This window comes from Pelmatolapia mariae, linkage group LG16_19, assembly GCF_036321145.2.
Source record: "Pelmatolapia mariae isolate MD_Pm_ZW linkage group LG16_19, Pm_UMD_F_2, whole genome shotgun sequence".
Classification (NCBI taxonomy): Eukaryota; Metazoa; Chordata; class Actinopteri; order Cichliformes; family Cichlidae; genus Pelmatolapia; species Pelmatolapia mariae.
Window position 1 is genome coordinate 6,838,613 of NC_086241.1, and position 15,590 is coordinate 6,854,202.

General features: G+C 39.8%; 1 protein-coding gene across 4 annotated transcripts in view; it reads right to left on the reverse strand.

The window, feature by feature from the left end:
• glsb (glutaminase b) overlaps positions 1-15,590 on the reverse strand; it is a 38,696-nt gene that overhangs the window by 3,274 nt on the left and 19,832 nt on the right. For 2 of the 4 annotated variants that reach the window (XM_063499081.1, XM_063499084.1), the window contains 7 exons: positions 15,161-15,219; positions 14,527-14,593; positions 13,477-13,527; positions 12,957-13,133; positions 11,644-11,775; positions 11,066-11,158; positions 66-127 (listed from right to left, as the gene is read on the reverse strand). In XM_063499081.1, the coding sequence (XP_063355151.1) occupies positions 66-127; positions 11,066-11,158; positions 11,644-11,775; positions 12,957-13,133; positions 13,477-13,527; positions 14,527-14,593; positions 15,161-15,219 (641 nt within the window). Of the gene's footprint in view, positions 1-65; positions 128-5,874; positions 9,496-11,065; positions 11,159-11,643; positions 11,776-12,956; positions 13,134-13,476; positions 13,528-14,526; positions 14,594-15,160; positions 15,220-15,590 lie in introns of those variants that run through there. The other 2 variants (XM_063499083.1, XM_063499082.1) reach the window with 2 other exon arrangements.

The window sequence follows — 15,590 nt, forward strand, 5'->3', positions numbered from 1 at the left end:
TGGGGGGCGAGACGTGAACAAATCTGAACTGATCTCTTATTAAAAGCTGTGTGTGAGCTGCTCACCTCCTCAGGGCTGATACGTCCCCAGTGTAGGCGGCAAACAGCAGGTTGATGACAGACTTGACCTGTGGATGCAGACGGGACATTTTCAGGGTCACACCATTAAACCAAAACACACAGGCAGCTGCATAAGAGCTGAAGGATTCACGAAGGACGGCACGGAAAACAGCAGGAATTACTCCACTTACATCTAATCTAACGCCACACATTTCAAGCAGCACTGAAAGGAATTCAATGACACATTTATTTTTTATGATTATTTTGGAAGAAATTAGTCATTTAATCACCACAATGCATCTATAATTCAACAGCACTAAATATTTCAATCACAGATCTACGCTTTGGTCATAACTTACCACCAAACAGGAATGAATCATTTCCTATGAGCAAAACTTCAAAGTAAAACATGTGAAGAAAATAAGAATACAAACACGGAGAGGGCTCTACAGAAAAAAATAAAATAAAATCATTAACATTCAATTTTTAGTTATTCACATTGTCAGAGCTACAGTCTGTGAATTAATGTTGTTAATCCTATATCAGAAGGGTTGCTGGGAGAGTTTCTCCTGAACAGGATTATTTATGTAAACATCTGACATGAGGAGAGAGCTGAAGAAACGTAAAGTTTTGGTCCAAATACAAAATTTACACTACCGAAAAAAAGAGACAGGGACTCAGAAAACCTGCAGATATTCATCAAAACAGCCTAAAATGGACATTTTTAAGAGTTTGACCTTCTCTGTATTTTGTTATTCCGATCTTTTCGCTCCACAGTATCATGTTTTGCCTTCAGATAATCTTCTATTTTAAGATATACTCATTTGTACCAGAGTCGTTGCAGTTTTCATAGTTTTCTTTTAGACTTTTAGTTTTTCTTTCACTTTAGCTTCAGTTCATTCCAGAGTGGATTTTCTTGTTTTTAATTAGTGTTTTTCTTTCACTTTAGCTTCAGTTCATTCCAGAGTGGATTTTCTTGTTTTTAATTAGTGTTTTTCTTTCACTTTAGCTTCAGTTCATTCCAGAGTGGATTTTCTTGTTTTTAATTAGTGTTTTTCTTTCACTTTAGCTTCAGTTCATTCCAGAGTGGATTTTCTTGTTTTTAATTAGTGTTTTTCTTTCACTTTAGCTTCAGTTCATTCCAGAGTGGATTTTCTTGTTTTTAATTAGTGTTTTTCTTTCACTTTAGCTTCAGTTCATTCCAGAGTGGATTTTCTTGTTTTTAATTAGTGTTTTTCTTTCACTTTAGCTTCAGTTCATTCCAGAGTGGATTTTCTTGTTTTTAATTAGTGTTTTTCTTTTTTACTGCAGGCAGCGCTTCACTCATTCATTCACTCGTGAGGCTTGGTTTAAAAAATGTTTACGCTAATGGTTACAACCATCTTTTCTATAAAATTTGTGTTTGAGATTCAAAAAATAATCAGTCTTGCACAAAGCCTGTAAGTGTCCAGTGTCATGATGTTTCTCTACAGGGTAAACTAGTTCCACATCTAGTTTTAGTTCTTTAGTTTTAGTTAAGTAAATTAACCTTGGTTTGTACAAATTAGCCTTTGAGTGAAATCTTCTGATTGTGTTGTCCTAACCTCGTCCTTGTTTGGTAGTCCAATGAAAATATGCAAACTGTGTCAGAGAGGCTAAAATAAACATGAGCACATAATTTTATGATTTGTGGCAAAAATGTGCACGAGTAAATATTTTTATTGGTACTTTTGAACTCGGCATCATTGAATTAGGTAATATCAACTATCATCTGGAATGTGACAGGAGCATTTACCTCTCAGAGTAGCTTTGTACGATTCACAGTCCATAATAATCCTTCTTTATTTTATCTTGGGCCTTTTTTTTTTAACCCAAAGTTCTTTCGTGCAAAACAACATAAATGAAAGTAAAACTAAATCACCTGGATGAACAAGTTTTTATCTTATGTTTACAAAAGCAAACAAAGCTTCAACCTTAACTGAAAGTGGGGCCATTAACCAAGATGGCTACTGAGGTGCAAGTACCTAAAGGAAGAATATTCTTTAAAGGGCATGCACAAAGGAAACAGCTGGCAAGGGGCGCAGTGATTGAAGGAGATGGAAAGATACCAATGAGTTGGGGGGTTACTTAGGCAACCAGAACCTGGAAGTCTGCAAGTTACCAAAGTGATACGTGACAGGTTGTGTGGTTGACAGGTCGCCACAAAATGAGCGCTTAAGATTTACCCCATACTTGTGACGCCTAGTTTAAAAAACTGATTAAGCTGATGGTGATGCCCATCTTTTGTATACAGTCTGTGTTTGAGATGCAAAGAATAATCAGGCGACAGGGTCTCACAAACATGGCCTTTAATCAAAAATCAAAGCCACATGTGCCAAAGTCGTTAACTCTCTAATGTCTCTCTAAAAGGTAAACGAGGCACCTAAAAACCCAAACCAGGTGCACAAAAAACACCTGCCGACGAGGCGTAAATGTATTTGCATGTCTTCCTGTACGTTAGAATGCAGCAAAACTGGAGTACTAATGAATGCAGTAACAAATGGTTGCTTGTCACCTTCAGGAAGTTTAATGCAACATCAACACGTCCTCCAAACATTCACCTCTCCAAAGGTACAGTGTGATCTCAGTTTGTTTTGCTGGTGGCAGCGAGCCAAAAGTCACACGCCTATATATGTGGTGTGACATGAAAAAAAATGAGGAATGATGGTCCTTCAAAAACACCTGAGAACTATTTTTCTCCTTGCTGTCATGTGACACGTCACTGCGCGCTCACATGGATGATCTTCTCAAAGGTCAGCGTTTAGCTTCTCTGTGCTCTGAAGGAGCTGCTGGCTGTGACTTCTTTCCACATCAGTCAGAATCAAATGTGATTGATCGATCGGTGGATGTGACTGTGTGTGCTGTAGTTAGTTAGTACGGAGCCCCGCAAGTTAGCCATTTAGCTCAGCTAACCATAAAAACTGGACTGGTGTGTGTGACGATTATAAAAAGGAAACTAAAGCTTATTTCACTCATTTATTTATTTACTTATTATATTTGATAAATCAATTATATACTTAAAACCCCTAACTTGACAAATATTTGGAAATACAACCTTTTTGTCTTTTTTGTATAATCTATTTAAAATAGCTACAAATTTCTGATCATGTCACCAAACTAAGATAAGCTTCTCTTGAGGAGACAAGCTTCCCAAGTACAGGACTTGCGAGGTGTTTTTTGTTATTTTTGCACAACAAATTGTTCTTTCGTGCAAAACAACATAAATGAAAGTAAAACTAAATCACCTGGATGAACAAGTTTTTATCTTATGTTTACAAAAGCAAACAAAGCTTCAACCTTAACTGAAAGTGGGGCCATTAACCAAGATGGCTACTGAGGTGCAAGTACGTAAAGGCAGAATATTGAGAAAGACAGAGTCTCACACACGTGACATTCAAAAATCAAATCGAATTAAAAATAAAAGCATTAACTCTCCAATGTCTCTCTAAAAGGTAAACTAGGCACCTTAAAACCCAGACCAGGTGAACAAAAACACCTGCAGGCGAGCCATAAATGCGTTTGCGTGTCTATGTCAGAATGCAGTAAAACTGGAGTACTGATGAATACTGATAGTAATGGATGGTTGACTGTTGGTATGAGGTGCCTGTGCTGACGTGCTGTTTGGTCGACAAAATATTTCCACTTCGGTTTCAGAAGTCTTTTTGTTTGTTTAGATGCAGCTTTATGAACCTAAGCTGTGCTGCCATGTTCTCATTAGGGAGAAGATGCTCCTGGCAGCTCTTCCAAATAATCCATGCTTGTTAGATCTTTTTTGGGCCAGGCTGGACCAGCTGTCTTGATTGTTTACTAATTATGAATAATTTTTCACGCTGTATTACGAAGGATTTAAAAACGTTTGGTCTTACAATCCTTCCCAGATTGATGGTCAGCAACAGGTGCTTCTGTGATCACTGGCATCTTTCCTCTGAGGGAAAGAGAGAGATTATGTTAACACACCTGAATGCTCCACTCACACTTACTGATGAGCAGTTAATGAGCTCCGTTAACTAGCAGCACCTGGCTGATAATTTCAGTGGAAGCAGTGAGGTTTTTTTTTTTCATTGTTTCTGCATTTTGGCTCAGTTTTTCTTAAATAAATAAAGACACAGACAGGCGAGCACTTTATTAATCCTGTCATGTGTAGCTGTTCATCTAAGGTTATATTTACATAACCTCACAATTCACCACATTATTCTAGTTATGTCCTGATTCATAAACCTTAGAACCTACTACTGCATGAATCTTCAAGTTAAAGGTGTTTTCTGTTAAAGAACCGCTACGAGCTCAGAGGGTGAGACGATTTAAAACAGATGCTTTATTTTATTTCATACAAGAAACAACAAGGCAACAAAAATAATATCGACACCATTTTTACTGTCACGTCTGCACGTCCAGAACAAAGAGGCAGCTCATGGAGACTTCACAAACAGAAACATATAAAAGTCTGACAGCTGTGAGCTGGGAACTGTTTGGTTTCACATTTTCAGGTCAGGAAGCAGCTCATTTTATCTTCTGCTTGTCTTTATGTAAAAATCTAACCTCACAGTTCCGAGGTCACCAAACTTTGATGGTAGTGATCACTTTTAAATCTTTTATTAATTTACAAAGGGATAACATTCATGTTCAAGACACAAATTAACAAAAGAGAGACAGTGAAAAGGATTCAAACAAGGATGAAAATTCATGGAAATTGACAAAAAAAAAAAAATCATGCAGACAACAGAAAACAAATTCATACATGACATGAAGGTCTGTGCAAAGATGAGTCCTTTTGTTAAATTTGCACCATTAGAATTTAATCATCTTTGATTTTCTAATACTCTGGTTTGGATCGAGCCATTCTTCATTTGATCTACTTTCATGGTGCAAACCGAACAAAGCTTTACACAGACCCATAATACAGATCTGATGATTTCCACTGACGCTGCATTCAAAAGCCCCGCTGTCACGATTCTGGTTGGAATAATCAGGGTTGGTTTTTTTTGAAGAATAACACATAAACACAAGGTTTATGTGTTATTCTTCCAAAACAAAGGACAGATGTGATTGATAATTAGTCCTGATTGGATCGGTTCAGTCTCCCCCCAGTGCTGGTCACTTTAGTTTTTATCTCTGGCTCTCAAATTCAGATTTTTGTGCCAATGAACGGAGCATCAAAGATGTAAAAGTCAAATATTTTAAAGAAGAGGAGAGCGACTCGTTTCGCTCACGGCCAAAAGAAGGAAATGCCGAGCTAAGACCGAGCCAATCAGGAAAATAAACTATTCCTGTCAAACCGACGAGCTGCGCAGCGTTTAATCAAATCCTAAAACAATTAATTACTTTAGTCTTAAAAGTGTAGTTTTTTAGTGAACCGATTAGCCCGTTCTCACTCCCGAGGCGTAACATCCCGACGTTTTGTCACGTCCTGCGGCGTTCCTGAGGAACGCGAAAGGTGACCTTCCACGTTGTTATGGTACGCGGCGGTTTCCAGCCCTGTACTGCAGCCCTAAACTTAACCTTATCACTAAGCCTAACCATAACCTTATGCCTAACCTTAACCATAACCTTATGCCTAACCATAACCGTATCCCTACGCCTAAACCTAACCTTATCCCTAAACCTAACCATAACCTTATGCCTAAACCTAACCATAACCGTATACCTAAGCCTAAACCTAACCTTATCGCTAAACCTAACCATAACCTTATTCCTAACCTTAACCAGCACTTTAATGAGGTGAAATAGTGTTTTCTAAAGCGATTTTAAGGGAAAAAGCGAAGATGTGTAGATTGAGTCCAAACGGTTCTCATGTGTCCGCAGTTTTCCGATGTCGTGACGTAGGAACGCCTTGGGTGCCCGAAAACGTAATATGTTGACGATTTGTCACCTAGCGTAAAATGTTACGATTTGGGAGTGAGAACGGGTTGATTAATGACAAGTCCATAAAAACAAAAAAAGGAACTGTTGTTATGGTAAAGGCCTCGCTCATATGTGAGGGAAGTAAAACAAGCGATTGTGTTCTTCACTCGTCTCTGTGGTTGGTTGCTCGTAAAAGTCACGCACTCTGGAAAAACTCTGCACATATGGTTGATTTAAATGGGAATGAAATGAGTTTTGTACGTTAAACCAGATTCAAGCTACACAATATTTTTTATCTCCTTATTCTCAGCGCCCAGGATCTGTGTAGCCTAAAGCGGCATACGCATCGCCTCCTCATTAGATCGGTTTTCCAGTGACTCAAGAGTTTGTACATTCAATAGTTTTACTAAAAATAAAGTGCAGCTACATCATCATTTTCTCTAATTGTTTGGCAATTATATTTTTTTAAAATCTCTTTATAATAATTTGCATTTTAAACGCAGTTTCAATTTTTCATAAATAACAATTCAGCTAAAATCAGCAAAATCAGTCGAACATCAAACTTCACAACCAACAACACATGCGGACACCGTGGGAGTCCATTTAAGTGTTTATGCATTTGATCACTACAGAAGAAAATAACTGTTTTTATGTGATAATAATCTTCAGATTATAATAATCCAGAAACACTGATGATGACTGAGGCTTTTGAATACGTTTCACCTGCAACACCCACATGACGAGCAGAAGTTTAACGAAAAAGAAAGAAAAAAAAACCAAACATGCCATGACAGTAGTAACATGGTGGTAACGGCTCCAGCAGCATCGCTCTGAGCTCAAACCTACAAACACATGTACAGTTTCAACAGTGATTAACAAACACACACCTCCTCCTGCCTCACGGTGCAGAGAAATCTAAGGCATCCGCTGGCGCGACATTTATGTGCAAGTACTTATATTTACCGAGGAGCTCATGTGATAAACCCGGAACGTCTGAAGCAAAAATTCAAACACACTCTTTGGTCTGCAGCTGAAAATCACTCGTGTGCAGATGCACAGCTGAAAGCTACACACGCCTGCTGCTACAAACATCCAGAAATAAGAAATATTGCCTAAACTGATGAGACTAAGACTCTGAAAACTTCCCAAACAATACTGAACGTTGTTCCTCGAGCTGGAACATTGTTACTCACCGGTTAACACCTCTTTTCTGTAGATTTATGAATTTTTTTATTTTAGACAAAGTTTTCAGTGACATATAAAGAGAAGAGCAGCTCCTCAGCAGACTAAAGCTTCTAAAACTGAAAGGGCCAGACTCACTAACCATCATGCAGTCAGGATTTACTGAAGAGACCCACCAAAACCTGCACTCAGCTGTTTTTGCTGATTAACGGATCTGGTTTTAACTAACATGATTTCTTCAAGTTTGTGACAGGTGGCTTACTCCTGTTTAAGCCACACAAACAAAAATCAAGTTTCATCCTGCACCCGACGGGTTGCTGGGAGCATTAATGTACTTGGACAGCCAGGCGGAGAGGTTATCAGAAAGGTGGATGTTAGTTCAGAACCAAAACTTCAGCAGGAACCTTTCGAGCTGAGCTCAGCGTATTTCTGGTCAAGAGTAATTGTACTAATACAAGTAATACTAGTAATACTGCTACTTTGATGTAATAGAGTAAAACACAACACGGGAAGTCAGAGGGAGGGAATAGTTGCTCGCTACATGATTCATGTAAAAGCCATGGATGTGTTACGGGCACAGGTGAGCTGATGGGGCTGCAGTGTTTCAGAATTTTAGCCACATTTCTGCACAGGTGCCGGCCCCTCATGAAACTGTAGCGCACAGAAACTTGTTTTGTGTCTATTAATGAGAATCGGGCAGGAGTGTAGTGAGTTAGAGTCTTATAATCTGATCTGCAGGTGGAGTTCTGCAGAAACTGCTGTGCACAGACGGCTATGAGTTGGATTGTTTCCTTTGACTTTCATAAATTCCTGCAGTCTCACACAGTAAAAGCATCATGGCACAACAGCGGTAACTCCATGCACACATAAATAATGGCATGTGACGGCACATCCTACACGTGATCTATTCTCCTTCAGCTGTCTCTCACTGACCTGCTGCTTATGGAGACAACGCCACGTGTGAAGCTAGCCATGCTTTTTTGGTTAACAGCTCACTCGCACACCGAGCAGACTCATGTTTGACCCGATAATCACTTTGGTCATTACTGAAATGAACTGTGGCTGAGAAAAAGGTTTTTATTTGATGACTTTATCCTGTAACTGGACTAGAGCAGATAAAAGCCTCAGATTAAGTTCATCCACGGTTAGTACGTCTGATTTCTTTCTGGAAGTGCCAGCTCCATCTGCTCGCAGAACTTCTGACACAATTTCAGGTGAGGGACATGAATCGTCACCTTTGTAGTAAATAAATGCTGCATTCATGTTTAGCAGATTTATTTCTACATGGAGGCATCGTGTTTGCATACTTTTGTGAGCTGTGCAAGGGAGTTAATGGTTGTATGAAGCCACGAGAGACTTTAACTGAACCTACACGACTGACTTTACTCGCCTTTCCTTCCTCAGAATTCAGAAGCATGTCAGGAAGCTGCAGGCAAACAAGTCAAACCTAAGAAACAGCCCAATGCTTTTGTCACCTGACTGCGAGAAAACTGCCCTCTGTTAGTATCAATCACATCATCAAACATAAACAAACTCAACTCGAGCTGAAAGACCTCACGACTTCTGTCTGTTTCATAGAGTCACGTTAATATCAAAGAAACGGAAGCAGGCACAAATCAAGTATTATTTTAACAGAAAACACAAATATCTGCAAAATAACGCAACACCTGTGGATGTCATTCGTTAATGTTCTTCATCTATATTTTAAATCGAGGAGCCAAATGTAACAAAAGTGGGAAATAAATAAAAATAATAATAATAACCAGGAAAATAAAACATATCAATCACGGCCAAAATGTTGTTTTAATCACTCGTAACACACCCTTAAATTTAAAGTCAGTGTTTACTCTCAAGCAGCTGTTTTTTTGGGTCATAGAGTGAACGCAGCGTTAGCCGACATTGTTAAAAAGAAAACTCTGAAGAAGTAAAGAAAGATAAAAGTGTGTTGAGATAAAACGAGAGCGAAGTGCGTACGTTACACATCAGATCCTTGTCACGTCGCTAAGGCAACGAAGCAAATGGAGGTCATTTGGAGTTCATCATAATAATAATAATAATAAGCTGATCCCATTTTTCCAGCACAGACAAAATCAAAAACAAGTTTCCCAGTAACCGCTTCACCAGCAATAAATAATCCTCTACATAATTTATACATAAATATGAGGGTCAGGAGACGATGCCATCGCGTTGTTGGGAGATCAGGTGAGGTGGGGGCGTCTGTTTTTGTTTGTTTGTTTGTTTTAAAGTTTCACTCGACGACTTTGTCCATCCTATAGACTACAGTGGTGGAGCTGTCCTCGTTCGACTCAGTGGGGGACACCTTTTTCCAAAGAGGGGCTTTCAGAGCCAGCTCCTGCTGGAGGCTCTCGTAATCCATAGGTCCGAAGGTCTGCTGCTGTTATTGACACGGATAATAAATTAGTCTCAAGCCTCCGTTTCTGCCTGCGTTTATGTGCTGGGTGGATCGCTGCAACACTTGGAAGTAAAATGGAGCCAAAACAGTGCCATCAGTTTTCACAGTGTTTCCCACACATTCAGTAGTGTTAATGGAGCACTATGCACCGACAATACTGCATAATGTAATAACATAACACACCTGCTTGCTCATACTGACAACTTATATCCCTACCAGGGGTCAGAAATCTTTGTTTATAGAGCTATAAAACACTTTTATGCCCTATAGTAAACGAAACACAGCTGATGGAGTATAAAGAGGCTAACAAAGTCAACAGCATGTGTTAATTTAAATCTTTAACCACATGTGACTCTGCAGTGGGGCATTTATGATTTAACTCTGCATTTTCATCACAGTAAGACCACCCTTTCTTCTTCTTCTTTTTTGCATTAATAAAACTAAAGCAAGGAAAATTGTTTACATTTTTGTTATTATTACCAACAAAATGTAACAATAAGTTAGCATATTTACGCTGACTCTGACACAGAGTAGCTATAAAGCTCTGAGCCTGCATTAGCAGAAGGAATCAAAGTAAAAGAGCTGTCATAATAAATAAAGTAAATTTGACATATAACATTATAGAAACTTTAAAAATAGTATTTTTATACAATAGATTAGATTCTATCTAATCAATAGATTGTGATTAAAGTCCAGATTAAGCAGTAAGTCAGTAACTCAGCAAACAAATCTGTCCACAAAATCCTCTTTTTCCACTTTTACATTTGTAGCTCAGGTGACTCAGGACTACACACTTAGGACACTTCCACACTGACCATCCACCTGAGCAAAACAGTTTTCTTTCAGATTTTTAGACTTGATGAAATCCTGCCGTTATTACACCTGATTCACATCATCCGACATGCTCTGTGCTTGTTTTTATTTTTAGGCATTTTATTGTTTAGTTCTTTAGTCGTACTGAGGAAGCGAGCTAGAGCTTTTAAAAAAACACTGTGGTTAATCAGAAAAGGAGAACATTCATTTTTGATCATTTCAACACGTTTGTGTTTACTTTCTGAAACAGAAAGAAGAGATGGCGAAAGCCCGGATGCAGCCTGGACCCCAGTTTTTATAAAGTCACATGATGGAAAAAGCCGCAGCTACGTCAGCAGAGTAACAGAAAAAAGCTTCACCAGTGCTCGCCATTGTGGAAATGCACGCTACGGTCTGAAGAAATACTTTAGTTTCCTCTGAAAAAGGTTCTGGGCACTCTGAATGTAAAATGTGAGGGAAACACTGCATCATCTACCAGACATGTTCTGAATGATCAGACTGAGTTTGGCTCCAGGTGTGTTTTAACTGAAGATTTAGCTCCTTGCATGTTAAATATATGCAGCAAAACAAATAAACTCCACCCTCTTGATGCAGCTCTTCCACCCGAAGGAGGAACAGGGACAGTTTAGGGGCTACTGTGCATGCAGTTATGGAGGTCAGTGCAAACAGCTGAGACTACAGGAAGCTGCTGGAGAGGTGTGCTGTCACATGAGCCTGACGAGGCGGCGTTTGTCCTTACCCGCTGGTCGCCTCCTTCTCTGCGAGGGTCGTGCTTCTTGGCAAAGTGCCTCAGATTGTCGTAGTTGTGGAAGTTGAAAAGCTCCACCAGGTCCTGAAATACAAAGATAGAAAGACTAAAACTAACACAGGAACTAAGAAAAGCTAAAATGGTGTCTTGCCACCCAGTGAGAGCTGGGATACTCCAGCCCTGCCACAACCGTGAACTGCGTAAACAGAAGAAATGATGGATGAATGAAAAGAAAACAAAAACGTAAACAAAATTAAATTAAAATTAAAAGTGAAATCTTATGTCTTGTGTGTGTTTGTGTGTTAATGTGACGCTGAGTGATTCAGACTCGGCTAATGTTTTGGGTCTGATCTAAAATGACTGCTGCTCAGACTTCAATGCAAAGTAGCCAGGGTGCTCGTTTGGATATGAACCACACTAATGGGAAAGAGCATGCCTGCAATGAAAGGCCACTTTCAGCTCCTAAAAGCAATTCTGCTCCTTCTGCTGCTGTAAAATATTTAAGTTAATAAACAAGGAGGTGCAATCTTGTCTCGAGGCGGAGTGTTTATTCTCCGGGCATCACGTACCGTGCAGAACTGGATCCCTCTGACCGAGTTGCCCAGCTTGTCGAGCGGAGGCGACCAGCACACGATGCCCATCACGTTGGGCACAACCAGCAGGATGCCTCCTGATACTCCAGACTTGGCAGGCAGGCCGACCTGCAGCAGGGAAACAAAGCAGTTACAGAAAGGCTGGCTGTGTGTGCAGAAGCAGCACGACGGTGACAAAGTACATCAACACAGCGATGGTAAATCTCACATTACACTGAATATTCTCAGAAATCCCTAAGAGTTATTTAGATTTTTTGTGTCAGATCCAAAGCAACAGAGCCTTCGTTTTTCTGTTCAGTTTCAGAGTCCAGAAATCCATCTTCCACCGACTCAGGATGAAAGTCGTTGTGCCTCGTTTATTGATCATTTCCTCTGAGATACTCTAGCTGTGGTTTAATGTGAGAATTCATATGGTTAAAACTACCTAACACAGATAATCTAACACCATCACGACTTTAAAATCTGATATCCAATCACATGGGCCCTTCGGCTGAGGGTTGTTAATACAGTAAACACTGTATTAACAGTATTAATACCATTGTGGTGCTTTTTAAAAGTAAAAAAATACATCTCATTATGTTTAACAATTTTAACTGGGATGGATTTTGAATGTCATGCTTATGCAGAGCTGGATTATCACCAGAGGAAGCTCCACGTTACATTTTGAATTGTTGGTTGCGCCAGAAATGTTGAAAGACAAAACTCTGTCCGAAAACAACAACACATGCTTCAAAAAAGAACGTTAGCTCCACAATATGCTAAACTCCGTAAGAAAACAAGTGTGAAAAAAACCTCACCTGAGCTTCATGAATTTGTTTTTTTAGTTTAATATCATCAGCTATAAACTATTTATTTATTTTGGATCCACATCGTGAGTATGTCTCCAGAACGCTTGTGTCCATTTTTAAGGACAAACACTCAAACTTTTTTCCCTGTTTGCTCTCAGTTTAGATGATCAGTGCACCTGATGAAGCCTCGTCTCCTTCCGTTTCCTTTTTTTTTTTGAATTTCAAGACATGTGACATCATCTCTTATTTTGTTTAATATCTGCAGTGCTTTATTTAAGGTTTTCATTCACTGTTATATTTTTTAAATCATCCTGTATGGCACCTGCAGTGCTACTGTCTGCCTGTTGAAGGACTCTGTGAACTGTTTTTACACACTGCTGTTTAAATAAATTGCATATTCCTGCAGTTTTAACAATCATCATTCAAGTCTAATTAAAAATTCTGAAAGCACAAACATTTAATAAATTAAAACAACAGTAACCTGTGTTGTGTTTCACTCACATGGAAAGCAAACTGTCCTGAGAAGTCGTACATGCCACAGGAGTGCATCAGACTCAGCGTGTTCCTCACCGCCTCTGGGCTCAGCACGCGCTCGCCCGTGATTGGGCAGATACCCCCATTGGCCAGGGTGGCCGCCATGACACTGGCACTCTCACATGTCACCTCAATGGAGCAGAGCTGGAGAGGCAGAGACAATAACTCTGTTACCCCGCCTCGATTTACAGAGCAAGGTGGAAGAAAAGTGAAAGTAAAGGGTGGAAATGATGGTAATAAATCCATCTGATTGGTTTGGGAAATACTGGAACAGCATATAGAGGTAAAACCATCAGTGTGTGGTCAGGAAGCTATCTGTATCACACAGAAAGAAGCTACAAGGTGGAAACAACTGGTCAGGAAGCTTTACTCTTGAGGATAAAAATCAATGACAGGAAGCAGCTCAGCAATGAAGCAGGAAAACAATCTAATGATATCCTCTCATTAAAAATGTATAAATACTGGAAGAAGCTAAAGTTACACTCACTTGAAAGTACAAGTCCAGTACAGAGGTCATGTCTATCCCCTCTGGGAAACACTGCAGAGAGGAAAAAAAAAATTTAATAACCACGCTCTCATGCTGAAGAGCCTTGAAAGCATCAGGTACAAGAGCCAAAGGGCTGAAATCCTTTAAATATGTGTTTCACAGTCTCCTCTTCCTCTAATATCCATCCATCATCTGTCCATCATCTTTGATCCAGTTCTTCTGGTTTATGTTTGTTGAGCTGAGCAGTCACAGCTTACCAGTGTCGTCAGCCCCATTAAAGACTCGTTTTACACTAGACCACCTGATTAAAGGTTTACTGTTTCAAAGAATAACTGTTGTTTTCTTCACAGGAAAAAAACCCAAAACTCTTTTCATCTTGTTCTTTCCTCAGAAACACATGGACTTGGACACACTGTGACTGACTGACGTCTTTCTTGCTGTCTTGCATCTGTAGATGAGTTTATTTCTGGGAAAGCTTCAGTTAGAGTCAGCGTAGACCAGCCTAGTCTACGATTTCTGTTCAGTGTTTTCACACAAAAACAAATTGAAAGACTCTTTTAAAAGAGGACCTTTTATGCTTTTTCATGCCTACTGTGCCCAAGTCCAGCTGAACTTGCAGCACTCGCGCTAATCAAACGAGGAGCTCGGACAGAGCACGGCTCACCTTGTTTGATTGTATTTATGTGTTTATGTTACTGATCTGTGACCCCGGCAAAAACCAGGCTGCTGTGTCCTAGATAAGAACAACACCACTGGGGTTTTTTTCTGTTCTAAACTGGAAAAACTGCAGCGTCAGTTTTTCCATCCATGAGTTTAAAAAAAGTCTCAGGGGACTCAGCTGACTCCTACCAAAAGGCAAATCAGGGGGGTTACAATCAGCTGAAGCAAAAATATGCAGATTATTCTCATTTATGCATGAATGTATGTTTAATTTATGGGGCGAAATAAGCAGAAACGTGAGGCCTGATTAGTTTAAACTCTAAATTCTCTCCAGGTTTTCATAGAGGAGAATCACAAAGACAAACACAGACGACTCATCCAAAGGCAAACCTTTTTTTCTTTCAGATAGTAGCCGATGGCGAAGTTCCTGTCTCCTGACTCACGCTCAGACTGGAATCTGTCACACAAAGAAGAGCACTCCCATTACAGATGAAGGTAGTGTGTGTGTGTCATTTCAGTGCTGTGCTGGTATTCACAGACCTCGCCCTTCATGTGTACAACATAACCACAGCTCATGCCATCATGTGATGGCACTGCAACACGAGCCGTCATAAATCATGCAAACCTTTAAAATCTCATCAGCACCTGTGGAAGTCCTCAGCACACAACAGATGTGGGTCACTGAGGACCAAAATGATGTTTCTGTAAACAGTTTTCAGCCTTTTTGTATTAGGAAAAAGGTTTTTTTACATTATTATTATTATTGTTGTTCTGAGCAGGTATTATAAGACAGTTCTGCTTATATCTGACTTCTCGTTAACATAAGCCATTTAAAACATGGCCTGTGTGCTTGTTAATTTGATCCCAGTTAATTAAGGTGTTTTTCACAGTTTACGCCTCCTGTAATGAACCTGTGAAGGTTATTATGGTGGTGGTTAGGTCAGCTCGGTTCGGGGGTTTGCAGGGCAAGGATAAGTAAACTTATTGGGTGATTTTAAGGAGGCGATGTGGAGGGAGGACTTACGTGGCGTTGCTGAAACCCACATACTCGTTTCCCGCCATCTTTTTCAGAAAGTTCATGACCTGGAGGGAAAGCAGGAGGAGAGTCGAGGTGAAAAAATGATCCAGAGGTTCATGTATGGAGGTCAAACACTACAAATGATAAGAGCTGCCAGCTAAACAGCACATATAAAACATCAAGAGTCCCTCTAAACTTATTCAACACACACTGAGCTGCAGAAAATTAAACCTCAAGAGAAAATTCAATATTTGACACCTGTTTGATTTTCTACAATCCTCCTCACTGTGCTCAATGTTTTCACGAGTACTTAATCTTTCCTACACGAGAGCATCGACTGCACCAATAAAAATATTTAGCAGCCATGAGGAGGAGGAGGGGTGCTGAGGGTGCTCGCCAGCCTCTCAAATAATGGCTACAAGAAAAACCAACACAG